The sequence below is a fragment of the Typopeltis vanoorti genome, chromosome 6, assembly GCF_054136105.1.
Source record: "Typopeltis vanoorti isolate ZY-2024b chromosome 6, IOZ_Tvanoo_1.0, whole genome shotgun sequence".
Classification (NCBI taxonomy): Eukaryota; Metazoa; Arthropoda; class Arachnida; order Uropygi; family Thelyphonidae; genus Typopeltis; species Typopeltis vanoorti.
The window spans coordinates 146,824,234-146,844,495 of record NC_143554.1 but is presented as its reverse complement, the minus strand read 5'-3'; the positions used below and the strand labels follow the sequence as shown (position 1 = coordinate 146,844,495).

The 20,262-nt window shown below is 36.5% G+C and overlaps 1 protein-coding gene across 1 annotated transcript; it reads right to left on the bottom strand.

The window, feature by feature from the left end:
* Positions 1 to 9,282: 9,282 nt before the first annotated feature.
* Positions 9,283 to 19,794, bottom strand: LOC150106048 (BTB/POZ domain-containing protein 6-B-like). The gene is made up of 3 exons (XM_090393944.1): positions 19,739 to 19,794; positions 9,639 to 9,851; positions 9,283 to 9,466 (listed from the first exon to the last, which is right to left on the bottom strand). The coding sequence occupies exons 2-3, from the start codon at positions 9,716 to 9,718 to the stop codon at positions 9,340 to 9,342; spliced, it is 207 nt and encodes a 68-aa protein (XP_090250070.1). The 5' UTR covers positions 9,719 to 9,851; positions 19,739 to 19,794; the 3' UTR covers positions 9,283 to 9,339.
* Between the last annotated feature and the right edge of the window lie 468 nt (positions 19,795 to 20,262).

The following is a 20,262-nucleotide window of genomic DNA, read 5'->3' as shown; positions in this document are numbered from 1 at the left end:
CCCGCCACGTACTCACTCTGCTTGTTCAGTTTGAGTTAAGCATCGAGAGAGAGTTTATTTTTATTTTATTTTATTTTTTTGTATTTACTGATTACGTGTACCCTGCCCGGTAGGTTCGGCTGAACAACCGTAATTATTATAATTGTTTCTAAATAATTTATTACATTCCTTCTTCATCTCGCTTGCCATTACCCATTTAACGATGGATAAATGGGTGATAAAACAACAAACAAACATTGTGCCGGTTACAAACTCTTCGATTAGCACCAATGAACAATCGAGTGACGTGCAGCTGGGCATGAGTTCTAAGAACAGCACTAACAAATGGCCGCATGATGTGTTGTCTACTACTCTTACAAAGAAGAATAATAAGATGTACTGAACCCGACAGTATTCTGAGGATTACATACAATTCGGTTTCATCAAGGGTGCTGATGACAAACCATTATGTGTTATTTGTTGTACTGCACTTTCAAACAAGTCCATGAGACCTTCAAAGTTGAAGCGACATTTCGAATTGAAATATCCGAACTACAGTAATAAGCCAATAGATTTCTTTATAAATAAAAAGGGAGAACTAATAGCTACCAAGAAGGGAGCTCGGTCTGAAAACTTTGTAATGGCTTCTTACGAAATATCAAAACGTGAAACTACAGTGGAAATTAATAGTTCCAGCAATGAAAATGTTAGCATCTCGAATATGTGATAAAAAAACAGGAGAGCCAAGTAAATATGCTGACGCTATCAAATAACACAGTGAAGCGTAGAATCATGGAGATGGCAGATAATATCGAAGAAACTGTTGTAGGTCACTTAAAAGAGTGCAATTTTTTTCCTGGCAAGTCGATGAAAGTACCGACATATCGGACAATCCGAATTTAATGTGTTTTGTGAGACGCGATTGTGACAATACAACTCACACAGAATTTCTTTTTTTGTAAACCTCTGATAACAAGAACAACAGCTGAAGAAAGTTTTAATTTGATTGTAACTTACATCAATAAAAAGGGCATTGAATGGAAGAAATGTGTGGGATTGTGTAGTGATGGAGCCTGCGCAATGGCAGGCGCATGGGCTTTTTCCGAAGATCAAAGTCGTAGCACCAGACTGTGTATGGGTGCATTATAGCATTCACAGAGAAGCATTGGCCGTCAAAAGAATGGCATTGCTTTTAATTGCAACTATGCAAGAATGTGTACAATTTATAAACTTTATAAAATCTTGTCCATTGAATTCAAGAATATTCTCTGCGTTGTGCAAAGAAATGGAGAGTGAACACGAACATCGTTTACACTGCGAGGTACGATGGCTGTCAAGAGGGAATGTTTTAAGAAGACTTATTGAAATGAAGGATGAAGTTTCAATGTTCTTAGACCAACATCCTCAACGGCTAGGGATGTAATATTTGAATTCAAAGACAGTTTTCATGATGTCAATTGGTTAATGAAGATTGCCTTCCTTTGTGACATTTTTGAGTTTTTGAATAATTTAAATCTGACATTACAAGGTAGCAATGCAACTGTATTTAAAGTGCAAGAGAAGGTGGAAGCTGCAACAAAAAAACTCAATTTGTCGTCCCATCATGTGGAAGCAGGGAATTACAAACCTTTTACAAAGCTAACAGAATTACACAAAGTGTATAACATGAGTTCCATGCCGGATGAGATTTCAGCTGTTATCAAGGAACATATGCTAGGACTGAAGGAATATCCCCCCCACTCCCACAATCAACAGCAACAAAAACAATGATAAGGAACTCTTTTACATTGAACGCAGAATCTGAGACAGAATTGCCGGATTCAGATATTGAATCCGGCAATTTTCCTCCAAACCTGAAGTTTCTAGTTAACAAACAACAGCATCACACTTCTCATTAATAAATTACTTGGCTTTAGTTTAATTTCTTTATATTTTTGTAAGAGTAAATGCTTCTTTATTATACTAATAATAAATAAAAACTCTATAAACATTCAAATCTGTTTTATTTTTCCTATTGGCCATAAATATTTTAGTGGGTCACTAGAATGAAGTATTAAAATAACCGGGCCACGGAAAAAAAGTTTGGGAAATCCTACTCTAGGGTAAGTAACCATCTAGTCAAAGCACAAATCACACAGCAATCAACCACTGAATGAGGAATCTGTTAATTTTTTTCTTTTTTTTAAAACATTCTATGGCAACATTCACTCGGCAAACTCATCCTGTGTTGTCTTTCATTACAAAAATGCTAACTTGGATGATCCGGTGATTTGTCTCCTTCCTTTGGTATCTTGGTAGTACCTAAATTAGAGTAGGAATTAATTTTTATACCACAATGGTTTTGCTTAAATCTCCAGAATTTTTTTTTTTCAATAACATTACACACTCACAAGTACAAAAACATCGTACACACCTTGCTCCTTTTTTTATTTATAACATAAACCATTTCGATTATCTAGTATATTAGATAGGAAACTGTATTATTGATTTCAGAATGTGTATGAGTTATCTGCTCTTGTGCAGTACGAGTGATATTTATACAGGGTGTCCCAAAATTCACGCAAGAAGTAATTTGGATAGAAAACACAGGTTTTTAATTAAAAATTGTAATTTCTTATTGATTCATAAAGTATACAGTATAGGGTTATGCATCGAATAGCATATCGGGTAAATGGCCTCCACGGCTTTGCTGGCACATACGCACTGTTTTGTCGAAATTTTCCATGACCGTTTTGCATAAATGTGGCTGAATTTCGTTGATACAGCGCTCAATTTCCTCCTTCAAGTCGTGGGTGGTCGTGGGCTTGTTGGCATAAAAAAGTCCAACGGCGTTAAGTCACATGATCTGGGCGGCCAATTCTGATCACCAAAACGGGAAATTACACGACCAGGAAATGACTCATGCAGTAATTGAATTGTTTCCCGGGCTGTATGGCATGTGGCATCGTCTTGTTGAAACCACATGTCGTCCACATCCATATCTTGCAATTTAGGCACAAAAAACTGGATTATCATGTCGCGATAGCGAGCACCATTAACTGTTATTGCCTTACCAGCCGCATTTTCGAAGAAGAATGGACCGATGATGCCTCCAGCCCAAAATCCGCACCAAACAGTGACACGTTGTGGATGCATTTGTTTCTCAACAATCACTCGTGGATTTTCCCCAAATGCGACAATTTTGTCGATTAACGAAACCATCAAGATGAAAATGAGCCTCATCGCTGAAGATGATTTTGTTCGAAAAATAAGCATCCACTTGTTGTTGTTCCATAATCCATTCAACGAACTCTGTTCGCTGTGTGTGGTCATTTTTAATAACCCTGAACTGTCAGCTGTCACGCTGTCTTTTTTTTCTCTTTGGCAACACTTTACCGCACAAATGGCGCTAAATTTAAATCTTGCGTAAATTTTGGGACACCCTGTATAAATATAAACAGTGAAGACAGATTGCATGATTCATGCCTTAGAACCAAAGAAACCGATGGAACTAATTATAGCCACAACTATGCAGAATACATCGATCTTCACTCCTGTTTATCTTTAACGGCTAAATTCTGTGCCTGTACCTTCATTTGGATCAGTTCTTAGCCCTGGATACATTCCAAAAGGTATATAAAATAATAGGTAATAGCCAATAGGTAATAAACAATCACACTGTATGAAATTATCAGAAGTAAGATGATCTGGAATGACACAGCCTTCATAAAACATGCCAAACCTTTAGTGGTGGATAAGCTTTATCACCCAATGTCTAGCAAGATAACTTTGCTTATTCAAATCTTGAAGCAGTCAGAAACCATATTTGACTCTACAGAAAATAGCGTTTCTTTTCTCCCACTTTTGTTCATCTTGAAGAGCACCATTTCTTCTTATTCGGCAAACCATTCACTACTCGTTACTGTACATTTAATGACCTTTTCGATTTCAAATCACCTTGAACTATGAAAACGTGACTCAACGAGAATGATATTACATGCAGAAAAGACTAAATTCACGATTCTTTCCAGATTGACATCACAATTATATTTGGTCTCGGTTCCAACCAGAATGGAAATATTCTCTTCCGTTTCCTATCTGCAAAAGTCGATTATCTTTACTAACAGAAACTCAAATTTCAGCTTCATCAAGTACTACATATTTTGTTTTTCAGTTGCACGTTTCTGGAATTTCGTTTCGAAGGTGGTATAAGTGATTATGTTCGCTTTGATCTATTATAAAAGCGATTCCATCTAAGATTCTCTTCATTTTCATCTTCTTTGCCTAAAAATATCTCATTCTCATTCTAGTAACTTCAATGTCTGTTTCTAATGTTACCTATCTTTCTAAACATTTTCATTTATTTGCATAAAATGTTGATTATCTCCAGCCCAGCTTTCCAACTAGTGAGGTTATCTTCTTTGGAAATAAATAAGTTTGTCTATAACTGGCACATATCTTTGAGACTTCCATTCTTAAATCTTCATGCCAAAGATCAAGAATCACCGACTTAATATGCTATAGATCGTAGAAGGGAATCACATAATAATAAATAAATAATAAAAACTCTGTCTTTCAAATTTCTACTGAATGCTCGCGCTTCAAATACTGTAGTAATTAAACCTACTTTTGCTGGTATCATTCTGAATATTTTCTATCACTATTTTTTTCACCATTTATTAATTTTCAAAGTAATTACTCCACACATTCAAGATAATCATCTCATAATATTTTCTATCGTGTTTATATTTGATTCGGTTTGTGATACCTTTCCTCTGTTTTCAAGCTTTTAGTAGTCTTTGATGGGTTTTGAAAATGGATTTACCATCCATTTTGTTTTCAAAACTTTCTCCTGATCTTTTGATTATGCTAAGCCGTCATACGTTTTGCTTCATCATCTCTAAGAAGGCAGCTGACTTTAACTATCAAAAACTTTCGATACGATTTCGTTTTTTTTTCAGGACTTCTTCTTTAACTTCATATTCGGATTATTACTCTTTGTTCATTTTTTTTTCAATGAGTTAATCAATGTTTTCTTCAGATATCGGTACAAATCCAGACTCTTAAGGGCGACTCTTGTTCCAAACTTTCACTTTTCACTAATAATCATTGTATATTTGATATGCATTGAAATATATAACGTTGAGTCATCAGCAGGAAACTTTAAGTATGACGAATGTGATGATATCTTTCAATGTACTTAAATCTCTTGATGTATCCACAACAGTAAGGCAAAGGGTATGTGGTCTGAATAATAAAATATTTTTTCTTAAATATGTGAGATACAAACTATATGAAATATCTATAATAGGATAGGCACTATTTTTTGTACAGCAAAATTTAATATAAGAAAAATATTTAAATTAATCATGGTAAACGAAATGTGAAGTGTAGTGCTGCTAATACCGCTTCTTGCAGCAGGTCTAGAATATGAATGCATGTCTTCGGAAAACATCACCAGCCAATACTGAGTTGAGCGTTATCTTAGCACAGTGGTTCCCAACCTTTTTCCACTTGTGTATCCCCCTTTTAAACCCATTTCTACAAATTGTAACCCTGGTTTTTAAAATAGCTGTTTTTAAATACTGACACTTTTGTTCCGTGCTTATCTTAATGTAAAATAGTAGAAATGAGGTAATGAGTTTTGTAAGGAAAATTGCTACACTGAAAGTACAAACCACAGATTTAATTTTACAATATTCGTAACACAGAAATAAGTATAGCTTCATGTTAAATATTGATAATGACGATCAAGTATTTAACAAACTTTTCATTTATTATTATTAATAATATTTATTTGTGTTATCTGAAAAGTCTGTAATAATTGGTATACAGATCACTAGCCGACTGAAACATTGTTGGAGAGATCGTTGAGCTTGCTTTGATGCACTTACGTTCTCGAAATCAGGCTCAAAAGATGCAAGATACAGTCTTAAATACGGACTTGCATTAAGTTTGTTGCGGTACTTATTTTTTATGAAGGTGTAAGAAGAAAAAGTAATTCAGCATTAGTAAATGGCAAGAGGTTTTTGAGTGCCTTCTCACTGAGTGTTCGTATTTCCCACTGACGTCTACCCAAGAGGTAATAAGATGCTCTCTTTTAAAATCAGAATTTAAAGAAGAATCGGTTGATAGTTCGATTAACTGTTCTTTTTCATTGATTGATAATTTGGCTTCTTTGAAGAATTCTTCATTGAAGGGATCTGCAATCCAATTGTCTTCTTTTGCACGTTGTGAAGTACTTATAAAAGGACACCTTGAGACCTTCCAAGTGACTTAAAATATTCTCTTTCACGTTTTGGGATAGGTGCAAGTCATTCTCAGATACGAAGTTGTGCAGAATTTCAAAAACCTCAGGCTGAACTCTTTCAATACACGCTTTTCAAAGGTTCAGTTTTTTAATCATTGACTCAGTTTTGTCCGTCACTTTGAATACAGTGATTGAGCTGTTTTGAAGTTCCAAGTTGAGTTTGTTTATTTCTAGAAAACATATCTGATAAATATGAAAGACTTTGAAGCCAATCACCGTCATGAAACTTTATAGCAAGAAGGAAACGACGGTCTTCAAAAAAAACCTTGACTTCATGTCTAAGTTCAAACAGCCGTTTAAGTACTTTACCACGAGGTAGTCACCTTATCTCCATATGCAAAATTAATGTGCTGTGAAGGCTTTTCATCTCTTCACACAGCGCTTTAAACAATCTGGAGTTTCGTGGTTGTGACTTAATAAAATTTACAACCTTTACAGCCTCATCAAGAACTTCTTTCAGTTCACTAGGAAGAGGCTTGGATGCAAAATAGTATCGATTTTTCGGACATGTTTGTTCTTCCCCCAAACATACAAAAAACGGCATCCTTAATAAAAGGAAAAATTAAATCTTCAGCTATGGTGTGGTTTTACCATTTAGCTATGAGATAAGCGATATGGTAGGCAGCCTCAACTGCATTCTCATTGTCTTTCTTTCCTGATGTCATGTATGAAGTTACATTTGGAAGCTTTTCTAAGCGCTGAAAATAATGTATTTCTTTGCTTTTATACATAGGATGTTTAGTTTATAAATGTCACTTAAGTAGAGAGGGTTTCATGTAACCGTTGGATAATACTTCCCCACACACAACACAGAATGAGTTAACACAGTCATCATCCCCTACAAATGAAAACCCATATTTAATATACTCTTCACAGTATTTCCTTTTCTTCTGTGTAGTACCTGAGGCACGCGCCAATTTACTACCTCCCGGTGTGGGTGTACTCGTAGCTGCTGCGGACACATCTTGAGAAGTACTTGGAGACTGGTTATAATCCACATCAAGTTTTGGTTTATTAACCGTTCCTTTTTCAACCGCTGATCCATAACTGACACGTAAAAATCACTAATAATAACTGAAACTACGTTAAACATTAAATAAGAAACTACTAGAAAAGAATCACAATTAAAGACAACGTACTTACTTATACTCAGTCAATAACTGAACTGATCAAACAGGCTGGCTCCGGATGTATTTATATTTTCGGAGAAGTTCTAGAAACGTCGCAAATGGAAGTCATGGAAGGTTCGTTATCGCAGAGGTCATTTCTTAGTAACACGCGATTGTTCTGGAAAGGACGGTGGGCGACAAAAGGGACGCATGAACTGTGCGTAAAGATTGCTAGTAGAGTGGTTTGGGGGAGGGGTTCGTAGCCGCGCCCTCAACCAGTTATCATTCGCTAATGTGAGCTGGTTTTGAAGTGCCTTCATTAGCGGTGATTCAAACTTAACATTTATTGTTCCATAACTAACGTTTTGCATTTTGTTTACTTTACTTGTTTTTCCACCATTACTGATTATTTTTCATGTACCCCTGAACCACCCAGCACGTACCTCTGAGGATACGCGTACCACCGGTTGGGAACCCATGTCTTAGCAGATCGGATAGCCGATTAAGACCACAGTATGAATTCCCACAAACTCCCCTTTTCGTCTCGCAAAAAAAAAAAAAAAAAAAAAAAAAACCCTACAAGAAACACACTCACTTTACAGAATACAACACTGGTGTCCTAGCCTCAGTTGTTTTGGCCGTAAAATGAAATAACCATAGCATCCCACTGAGATCAGCCAATATGAGAAATTAAAGAAATAAAATTAAACAATTACTATAAATTATATTATTAATTTGTTATTAAATTAAGACAGCAAACCAATGCACAATAATACATTATTTCAATATAAATGGCTAATTTTTTTTTTTTTTTTATCTACTTGGGGAGGGGATTATGTCTTCTTAATTAATACATCTGATGTATTAATTAAGAAGACATTAATACATCAGATGCTAAAATTAGACTCTTATACTCTAAGTACAAAAGAAAATTCTCTGAAATAAAATACTGTATATATATATATTTTTTTTTTTTTTTTTTCCCAGCTATGCGAATATTAATTTATTCAATTCATTTAGTCTAAATCATTCTTGACATCATTTGACAAACAAATCAAATGCAAGGGATGTCAGGATCCATTCACTTTCTGGTTGTACACTGAAGGAAAAAGACATTCCATGAAAATATTTCTTTTCTGTGAGACAGTTGCATTTCTTAAACGATTTTTCAAATATCGCAGTAATTTGTAACCTTTCTCCTTTGTTAACATAAAGTGTTGCAGGATTTCTTTTATTACACATATACTCAGAAACAATTTCCTTGCCCATGGAAGAAGACAGTGATTTTATACAACACTTCTTATTAAAATATGTTTTACCATCAGTTTCATCATGAAGTCTCATATATGGCTCCACCAATAGCATTGATTTCAATAGAATTGCTACCGTAAAGCAGACCTTGTTATCAGTTGATAATGGAGAGTTTATGTTGTCCGGGACCACCGATTTTGATGCACTCGTATGAGATTCGAATATTCTCAATCTGCAACTTAAATATGGACCATATTTCCTAGGTTGGGAGACGTGGCTGCCAATGGTACAGGGAAAGAAAGTTGTGTTTTTGTACTTTATGCTTCTGCACAAGAGAGGTCCAATCTCTTCAAATGAGAATAATCCTGTTTCAGACACATCAACGAGTTCTTCAGGTGACATAAGAGAAAATCTTATCCCTTTCAAAGAAATAAACAGCACTCTTCTTAAGTTTTCTTTTGTTCGATCTTCTTGTGTCTTAGTGAGATAATCTACACCCCATTTGTGAACAGCATCGAAGAGACAATATTCTGACTGCGGTGTCAATGTTTGCCTACTTCAAGGTGTCTTTGTCACATTCCAAAAAATCGGATGACTTAAGAATGATTTCTGTGTGTTTGTCAATAATATCTAGACATTTATAATTTATTTCAGGGAGTTTTACAAGTTTCGCGAATTCGTAAATTTTACACACGCTCCCGGCTTCGACTGTCATTGTTCCTCCAGGAATTTTTCGCTTTTCTCCTTGAGAAACGGAATTTGATATTTTTCTGCCACATAATACACTTCCATTGCTGTATCTGCTGATTGTAGTAAAATCTCATCTGTGTACAAATACCTGAAAGAAAAAAAAATTGTGTGAATTGGAAATCTATGACAAGTATCAAAAGTAGTTTCAGTTATCAACAAGACTGATTTTCTTATTGCTATATCTGTTTAGAGAGTTTCTAATCGATTTGTGCCAAAGTAATTTATCTGAGCAACTTCGTGAATACCAAGAAATGACTCACGTGAGCATAATTTGGAATGCTTCCGGAGTGACGTCAGGAATCTGTATCTTTCCCTCTTCCTTTAAAGGCCCGTAAAACATGGCAGCAAACACAGGACTGGCAGTGGCAAGCAACAACTTATGCACTTCGATTATTACTCTACGTTCACCTTCACCAACTATGAAGGTCACATCAGAATAGAGGGGATCTTTCAATGGGTCTGTCCATGGTTAACTGAAAAAAAAAACAGGTACTGGGTTAATCATTAGTCTCAGGCGATCAATGAAAAGATTTTGTAGTTCAATGTTTAAGTTAGTTGTGTTTTACCTCATACTGGACGCCCACAGATGCGAGACCCTTCGACACTTCTGCGCATGTCAAAAGAAAGAGAACCCATTCCGATAATAGGGTAATCCGTCTTGTGGGATGAGTTGTTTATTATTGCACTCCGGAAAATTAACTTTTCTTTTATGATCATTATAGTTTTCAAAGTGGTAACTATTTTACTTGTATAACAGATGGAAAATTTTACGTACAAAGCATATGATTTTGGGTGTTGTTGACCAATTCGTACATCGCCTGAATTTCTTTCTCCCCTTACATGAATTGACTCTTCTTGGCGGTCTGCCAACGACGGCTCTCGCTTCTCTGGTCGTACAGTAAAACTTATAATATGCAGAACATTTCGTTATTGATAACGGAAATCAGACTTAAGGCAAAGCATCAATTACCAAAACAAATCTACTAAACATATACTCCATTGAGATATATATAATTTCGAATCCCACGAATCCATTGTGAATGCTAAACTGATCGTATTATAGATTGACAATTCTAAAATCCTTCGTAATGCTATGATTTTATATTCGAAGAATATAAGGTCATAGAATCCCACGAAGAATCCGTGTCTCATTCTGAGAATAGATTAACAGCTACGCCATTACTGTTTATCTACGGAGTGTCCCAAGAGTCGCCAATCATAGGGAAAATGGGAAATTGTAGCTAAATGTACCTTCATTTACAAAATATTCATTGCAAAATATTTAAAAAATATTCTCTATGTGTTGGCCACCTCTTTCTACACACAAACGAAGTCTTCTCTCCAACTCATTGCGAACACGTTCCAAGATATCGGTTGTTATGCAAGTAATTGCATTTCGAATGCATTCCTTTAAATGATCCATGTTTATAATCTTTTCCTTGTACACCACAGATTTTAACTGGCCCCACAAGTAAAAGTCGAGTGGCGAAAGATCAGGGGATCTCGCGGACCATTCCACAGGATCGCGGCGACCAATCCACGAACGTAGAAACTGTTGATCCAACCATCGTCATAGTATAATAGAAAATATAATATGAGTTTGTTAATTTTTCCTATGTATGGCGACTTTTGGGACACTCTGTAGATTAATAACAGATATGTCCGACCTGATTGGCCGAGTGGTTAGTGTATCTGCTAGGCTGCGGGTTCGAATTGCTCCGTGGGCATGGATCGTTGTGAATTTCTGTGAAAATACCAGAGGTCATGGTGGGCGGTAGAAGGCGTTGGTGTAGTTGCAGTTAGTTGTAGTTGATGGATTGAGTGGTGGAGGCAGAGAGTTGTAGAGAAGTGCACTTCCACGTTGAGTCTTTGGACCTCCTGGAAGCGTCACATAATAATAATATATCATTTATAGTATTTTTTTTATTTATTTAACACTGGCTTATTATTATTATTATCTGAGACTTCAGTAGAGTCAAGAACTATTCGAGAAAGGCTATAAATCACCCAAACCAGCCGTCATACCTTCCCTTACATTCATTCACATTAGATACACTCACTACTCCTAAAAGCAGTTTATTCCACTCACTCTCTGAGAGAAAGACCTAGCTCTTACCCATTTCTTCACTGCAAACAAACTTAACTTCAATGGATGCCACGTGTTTTCTCCCCACCTTCCATATAACGAAAAATTTCATCAGACATATATCCTATGATAGCCACTCAAATGTTTATAGACCTCTATCATATCACTCCCTCTTTCTCCTGTTAACCACAGTCTGCAATCCACATACTCACAATCTCTCCTCATAATCTAAATCCTATAATCAGGATATAATCTCTGTAACTCTTCTTTGTGCCCTTTCCACAGCTTCTTTATCCCCTTGGAACCCGGGAGACCAAATCTGTGCAAAATTGTCCAGGTGTGGTCTTATCAAACCCGTATAAAGAGGCAAAATGACTTCATTATCCTTACATGTCAAAGTCCGCTTCAACATCGCTATCCTCAAAGTTGTATTTGTAACTTTTTCTATATGACTTTTTAACTTTAAATTCCTATCCACCAATACATCAAAATCCCTTGCTTCCTCATTTTCTTGTAGCATAACCCCGCTAATATAATATTCCGCTGGAACTCTAATCATGTCACTTACTAACATTAAACTGATAGCCATTTCCTTTTGCCCACTTTTCCAGCCTATTCAAATCATTTTGTAAGTGCCGAATATCCACAGCATCCCTTGCTCTCCTTATCTTCGCATCATCGGCAAGTAATTGCGAATCTGATGTTAGACCCTACATGATGTCATTAATGTATAGATAGAACAATAATGGCCAGAGGGCCGAAGCCTGAGGTACACCACTGTTCCCCTTAAATCTCGCAGATTCACACTCGCTTTTTGATATCCGTCTGTCAAACATCCTCCGATCGAAGTCAAGAGTTTTCATATTCCAATCCCATATTCTCCAGTTTATGAAACATCTTTTCGTGTGGTATCCTATCAAATGCCTTAGCAAAACCCAACATTTTCATAGTGTATCCATTCCGATTATCCAACTGGGCCGTAACATTGTTATAAAATATAAGCAAATTGCTAAAACATGACCTTCCTTTAATAAACCCATACTGTTCCATGCAGAGTATAGAATGCTTGTCTACCCATTTCTGGCAGTTTATTCCACTCACCAACTTCTCTAAAATCTTCACTACCACACGAGAAATACTAATAGGTCGGTAGTTAGACACATCAGTTTTTGCACCACCTTTGCACAATGGAATTATCATGCATTCTTTCCATTCCTGTGGTATCATTCCTGATCTGATACTCATAGGAACATGTGAAAGGCCTAGCCAATTCGGCTGAACATTCCTTTAGCAAATGGGCTGATATTCTCTCTGTCCCTGTAGACAAATTCTTATCCAGGTTACGCAACAGCTCTTCATCCTCATTTTCATGAATCTCTAACTCTTCATTCAAGGTAGCAGTAGTACTGTGCACCATGTTAAATACACCTGTTTAATATATCTTAGAAAAGTGAACACTCATTTAGTGAACTATTGAATGAAGATGATACTCAAGTGTCGGAAGATACCTTTTCTTACTAATTACTAATATCTTTTCTTACTCCGATTTAGCTTTACGCACAATACTCCTCTTTTTTGGCCTGAGCTTTGTATATTTCATAACTTTTCTCACTCCTATTCTCACGATATGTTTTTCCACATCTTCTTCATTCAGATACCACCTCATTTAAGCACTTTTTTCAAAGTGCTTAAATGAGGTGGTATCTCTTCCCATGAATTGCTGACATTTTCCCATTCAGTAAATGATACCATGGGACAAAGATAATATTCTCCTAAGTTGATCGTAATTTTCAGCTTTGTTGAAAAGTATCTAATTGTATTGATGCCTCCATTAGAACAGCTTACATGCTGAACTACAATGTACAGCATGATCACTGTCACCAACTGGTGGTAAAAATAGCCATATTCTTAACAGAGATCCCTTCTGACGCTATGAGCAAATCCATCACTCTTTGACCTCGAGTTCCTTTTTTAAGATGCTGCTTGAGAAAGTTGTCTCGCAAGCTGTGTCTCCTTAAATGTTTTTGTTCATCTCATCCCTGAAAAGTTAAACCTATTCTATAATAGCAACGCGAGTGTGCTAATATAGATACGTTGAAAACCTTGCAAGAAGCAAGAATCTTGTTGTTTCATTCTATTTTATTCATCCAAAAAAAAACGGATTTTTCTCACACCAGCCAATAAAATTCAACAACCACTTATTCACATATATCAGTATCTACGAAGTTCTATCTATAGCTCATTGGTATGAGCAGAAATACAAAAAAAAAAAAAAAAAAAAAAAAAAGCGTATTTTTATTGGGGAAAAGATGTTAAAATACATCATAAATCAACTCTGTTTTGACTACTTCCTCATATTGTGTCTTCACAAAGTCCAGTGGGAGTAAGAACTTTTTTTTTCTAGATTCCGAAAATGTCGTATAAATTACAGATATAGATTTATGCTGATCGTCGGATATTCTTATGCAAGTTCTGTTTGCATGAATGAGTCTTTAAGATTGAGATGGACAAATTCAGACCAAACAATTTATCCTGATTAGCGATAGTAGAAAAGTATTGTAAACGTTGATCACAGACAAAATTTAGGAATGATTGGAAAAGAAAACGAGTCTATCGAGGAACGACTTTGTGAAGGGTAGGTCAAGACTTAGAAATTTACTTAATTTTCATAATAAAATTAGTGAATGAGATAGAATGAATTGCAACAGGCTGATAGTGCTGGAGATTGCAAAGGCATTTGCCAGGCTACGATATGAAGCCCTAGTCCACAAATTGGAGCATATAGGATTGCATGTGAAACTGGTGATATTGATATAATGATGTACGGTGAACAGATACCAAGACTACTATTTAATTTACGAGGGTAGTATGAAATATTCTCGGCCATGATCATAGATGGCAACACTATCGACACGATTTTCTTCTAAGTTGGTTCATCTGTCATAAGCATCCATGAGAAATTGCAAGTCATTCTATCAAGCAGTTTATTTTATACAGCTGTCTGAAACAAAAGTGTTGTCACCCTTGAAATGGATAAAATTCAGTATCGTGCGGTTATTCAATTTAACGCCAAACGAAATTCATTCGAAGTTTATAAAAGTTTATGAGCATTCTTCTCCTTCGTTTTTCGACAATTAAGAAATGGGCTGCCGAGTTTAAACGTGGCCGTACCAGCCTTAAAGAAGATCAACGTGAAGGACGTCCGAAAAATGTAACAACACCAGAAATCATTGATTGATCAGAGCATGATATGGTACTGGATGACCGGCGAGTCAAAATGCATGAAATTCCTGACACTATAAACATTTCAAAAGAACGCGTAGGATATATTTTGCATGAAGAATTGCAAATGAAAAAGCTTTTTGCTCAAGGTGGGTGCTGCGCTTGCTCACTGCAGATCAAAAACACACTCACATGAAAATCCCTGAATAGTGCTCGGAGCATTTTAACAAGAATAAAACTGATTTTGTGCGTCGACTTTTTACTATGGATGAAACTTAGTAGTAGGGTAGGCACTATGAACCACATCAAGATCAAGATAAGATAAGGAATCTTAAAATGATTGGCTGATAAGATGAGGACGTCAATGTGTGATTGGCGTCCTCATCTTATCAATGCGTCATGAATTTGAAATGTTTGGAATTTCCCTGGGGGAAGATGCATCATTGAAGTCAGGTCGTGTGTTTTAGTTTGCATTAGGAATTGTACGTGATGGTTAGAGATAATGATTCGTGTCGTGATTGGTGGGACACAATGAACCAAACAGGGGTAGAGTGAATGGGGAAGCGACTTCAGTGTCCTGGATGTGATTTGTTATCAGATGTAGATAAGTGACGTAATTTATTAGTTGTAAATAAGTGACGACATTTATTAGTTGTAAATAAGTGACGTCATTGAGTTGAAGTTGAAAGAAAGTTATAGTACTGGATAAGGATTCGTGCCGTGATTGGTGGGACACTTTAAACCAAAATAGGGGTAGCGCAAATGGGAAAGCGACGTCAGTGTCATGGATGTGTGTTGTTGTGAGATGTAAATAAGTGAATGGTTTGTATATGGAATTGTGGATGATGGTTAGAGATAAGATAAAGTATGGAATGTTTGGAATTTCGTTGGGATCCCCCATCTGTCTGTGACATCCTGCTGTGTGTTTGGTTTGCGTATGGAATTTTGGGTGATGATTAGAGACAAGCAATCGTGACGTGATGAGTTTGGAATTTTTCTGGGGAACATATGTGTCAGTGACATCACGTAGTGTGTTTTTGTTTGGGTATTGGATTGTGGGTGATGGTTAGACATAAGACTGAGTATGGTGTGTTTGAATATTAGCGTGAATAAGAGGGTGTCTGAGTGACAGATATCAATATGTGATATACGGGGGATGTGAGTGCAAGAATAAGGTAACCAGTGGTGTAGAACAACGATCAGTGCTTGGCGCACTGTTACTCAATCTGCACATTAATGGTATTGGGCAGGATTTGACAAGCGATATACAGCTATTTGCTGATGATGCAAAGGTAGATAGGGTAATCAGGAATGCTGCTGATATATAGTACTTGCAGAATGATTTGAATAGGTTGGAATTGTGGGCATGGGAAAATGGGTGTCAGTTCAATGTGAGGAAATGTAAAGTCATTCATTTCGGCATGATTAGATATCCAATGTCGTATTATATTGGTGGTTTTAGTCTAGAAGAAACTGATGAGGCTAGGGATCTTGGAGTGTTAATATATAGGAAGTTGAAGTTTCGGGGCCGTGTGGTAAAGATTGCAAATACAACTCAAAAGATAACTGCAATGCTGAAACGAACTTTCACATGTAAAGACAAAGATGTTATTTTACCTCTTTACAAGGTCTTGATAAGATCTCACTTAGACTAATGTTACCAGGGTTTCCGTTGTGATTCTGATATATTGGAGAGAGTACAAAGGAAAGTGGTAAAAATGATATCAGGATTGTTGAATACTGATTATGAAGACAGATTGAAAATTTGTAGAGTGCATACACTAGCAAACAGGAGAAAGAGGGGGTGATATGAGTGAGACTTACAAACTTCTGAAAGGTTCATAAGAGATTTCAATTGATGGAATTTTTCAATTTATGGAGGGTGGGGAAAGAACCAGAGGGCATCCTTGGAAGCTGAGAATGAAGGCCGCCAAGAAGGGTGTGAGGGGTAGATTTGTATCTCAGAGGGTTGTGCGCGATTGTAATGGATTGCCTTTAGATGTTATGAGTGCAAACAGTGTGAATGAATTCAAGAATAAGTATGATAGCTGGTTTGTGTAGTATGTGGCCTCCCTCGATGAGTTTCTGACTGCTTGGAGATCTCTTCTTCTTCTTCATCTTCTTCTTCTAATAATAATAATAATAATAATAATAATAATAATATATTCGTTTTTTCATTGTAAAGCCGAGAACTTTTCAGGCCACCCTCGTATAATAAATCCTAAATAGAAAAGGATTTGAAGCGAAATATTCAGATGCTTGCAATGATGCAAACCCGGGTAGTGTAAACAGCTTAATTAAAGCGATGTAGCGAGCTTCTAGAACAACTGAAATAGGCTGACAGTATCAACAAAAGAGAACGACTACGAGATTAATGTGGAAAAGCATAAACATTTTCGGGATAAAAACATTACAAGGTGCTTTGCATTGATGAAAATATATTGCAGAAATCAATGAAGTAGGGGATTTGGGGGATATTAAAAGTTAAAGTTCAGAGGACATATTGCAACAGTTGTTAAAATAGCTTGCTGGATTATTTCATTAATTAAGTCTCCACTAATCAGCATTGATACAGCTGCATTTGGATTACTGTGAACAGGTCTGATCACTTGGGTTTCTTGGTAACAGGAAAGTGTTGGACAGGATCCAGATGCGAGTGATCTCTGAAATAATCCCTACGGCAATTGGTTGAAGGTCTGTGGAATAATCCGTAACGACACATTGCGAGTGCGTGGATTGATAGCCAGAAAACAAGGGATATGATAGAAGAAGCATTTAAGACCCTACACGCAGAGGAATTGCTTATCGTATATCTAGAAAGACTGTTACTGTAAATAATTTATTTACAGTAAGAGCACTTCAAATTTCTGTAACTCCCATTAAACTGTATATAAAAATATTCGTACCAAATATTCTCTATTATGGAGCGCCCCAACACAACCTTCCTCAGTCGCTACTACTTTATATGACATGAGTGGGATATTTGATTATATTTTGGCATCGAGGCATTCTCACTAAATTCTTATCCTTCAGTCTATCGGCCACATTCTATAAGTGGATAGCTCTCTCCTCTCTGGTCCTACACTGACGTATCATAAACGGATACAGCCTCTCTTCTTGTTCCTTCACCGATGGATCCTATTCACAGCTTTCCTGACAATAGTAGACAGCATTCGTTCTACTAAAGCGATAATCCATGCAAGGCTTAGACATGGTATTCTTCAAGATCGTGAGCAACCGATTACTTAAACATAGATCGCTATAACATCCTTCAGAAGAGAGAGGAGATAATGTGATCACCTTCAGTGCTTTCATATCGTCTCGGGCCCACTGCGGTTGGGTGAGCTGTCATGACTTATGCAACCCGCGCTACCAAATTCATATCAGTTTGACCGTATGATTGCATAATTTTTTATGTAAGAAAGTTTTGAAAGTGCAGAGTACATCAGTGTTCATCTTAATTGGTCCAATGCAGTTCATTGTTGGACAAATTTGAATACTTAATTTGTAAGTTAATTGTAATTAAATGTGCGTAGAGTGGTGGACAATGTGTTTCGTTTTAGACACTGTATATTCATCACCATCGTCACCAGTGGCCCTAACAGCCACTTAACGGCCTACGACCTAACAGGTCCACGACCTTCCAACTATACTTAGACTTTGCAACTGCAACTGTAACTCGAGGATAACGTGATGAGTCTCATGCCACCCAGTGTGTGTGTGTGTGTGTGTGTGTGTGCGTGTGTGTGTTATATCTGTAGATGCGTGTGTTCACGTGACCGGTTCGCCTATTCTAGGGAACAATAAACCCAAGTTTCCGGGTGAAAAACCACCTTTCGTCAACAGATACCAGATAAAGGTTCCTCACCTCACTGAGAGGAATCGAACTCAGATCTTTCTGACCAAAAGGCTTCATGTATATCGACTGAGCTACGGAAGCTTTACGTACTGTATATTGGAAAAAATAATGAAGGAGAATGTTATATTTGGTTGGCATATTTGAAATACACAAAGGTTTAAAATTTGCAAGAGGAAGACGAGGCTTACCTCCTCTGACTACAATATTCCTTCTCTTAAAAAACTTGTCTACCACGTCAGTTCACACTTAATGTATGCAAAGCAGATGAAACTCAGAAAAAAAAATAGCAATTCATGACAAATGACAACGTTCAATTGGATTGGTTTACACAACACTCAATCACAGCCCCTAGGTGCGGCTGCTGTTGTCTCAGAACTCACCATGCCTCGCCTCTGAGCGGTTTAAAACTGGCAGAACGCTAAAAAAAAATTTAACCCACTGCCGCATCTGTAAATCTTTTCAAAGGGCTCAAAGGTGTATGTATTTTGAACTCACAACCGAGTTATTAACACGAATCTGATGCAACAGTCTCTTGTCGAAAAGTCTCTTCTACAAGAAGCATTAGAATATTGTGTTTACTTTTAGGAATCACGCTAAATATGGAAATAATTAAGGGAGACTTTAAGAAGAATTAATGCAATAATATTAATCAGTGATATTGCTAACAAGTGGATGAACACCGTACACTTAGTATACCCTGAATATTCGCCCCTGAGATCACGCGCTAAAAGCAAATCATGACTTGAATACCAACAGGATTAGCCTCTCTCTCTCTCTCTCTCTCTCTCTCTTACTAAACGTATGATACGTAATCAGTTACTCAATATGCTCTCAACTACCAATACGTGAATAAACCAGAAATTCAAAACTTCTCCGATGTTCATATCTGACTCGATTAGATTTTTTTTTTATTTATTTGTTTCTCCAAGCTACTGGCGTTCAAATGACGCCTGCTTGCCGTTGAAGGTTTAACATTCTCTGAATAAAAAGTTTTTATTCAGACTTCTTTATGTAATTCAAAAAACATTCAGAAGTCTAATTGGAATCCGCTGTAAATGAATAGCATGAATCTAAACTATCAAATTCGTATCAAAAGAAATTTGAAACTGATAATGAACTAAATTACTTTGGAAATGTAAAAAATATTATTATATTATACTTGAAAATAACTGAGATCAGAAGCTGCAACTTACCTTAATCAACTAAAATGTTCACCTTCTCGTTACCACATGAACAATGCAGCCTTTCTCTAAAATGAGATAAGATAAAATGTGTGTGTGTTTTTCCCCCATCATGATAAATCCGGGTATGCTAGGAGATAGAGAGTAACTGATTATGAATCACATTATTAGTAATAAAGAGATAAAGCAAATATTGTGTTGCTGTTCAAGGAATGAACATATATATGTGTGTGTGTGTGTGTGTGTGTGTGTGTGTGTGTGTGTGTGTGTGTGTGTGTGTGTGTGTGTGTGTGTGTGTGTGTGTGTGTGTGTGTGTGTGTAATTAATTTTTTAACTTGGGGATACTGTATATTAGGGTTACCAAGTAATTTTATAAACTTGGTTATTTTAACTCCTAATCCCAAGTAAGGAAACAATTAAGTTTGCTCCTGAAACATAGTTCAAGTCTAAAGATGGTACAACACCAGGGCAACTCACCGTAAAGGTAGATTACATTATAAAAGTAGTGTTAGTAGATTCTTATTAAAAATAAAAAC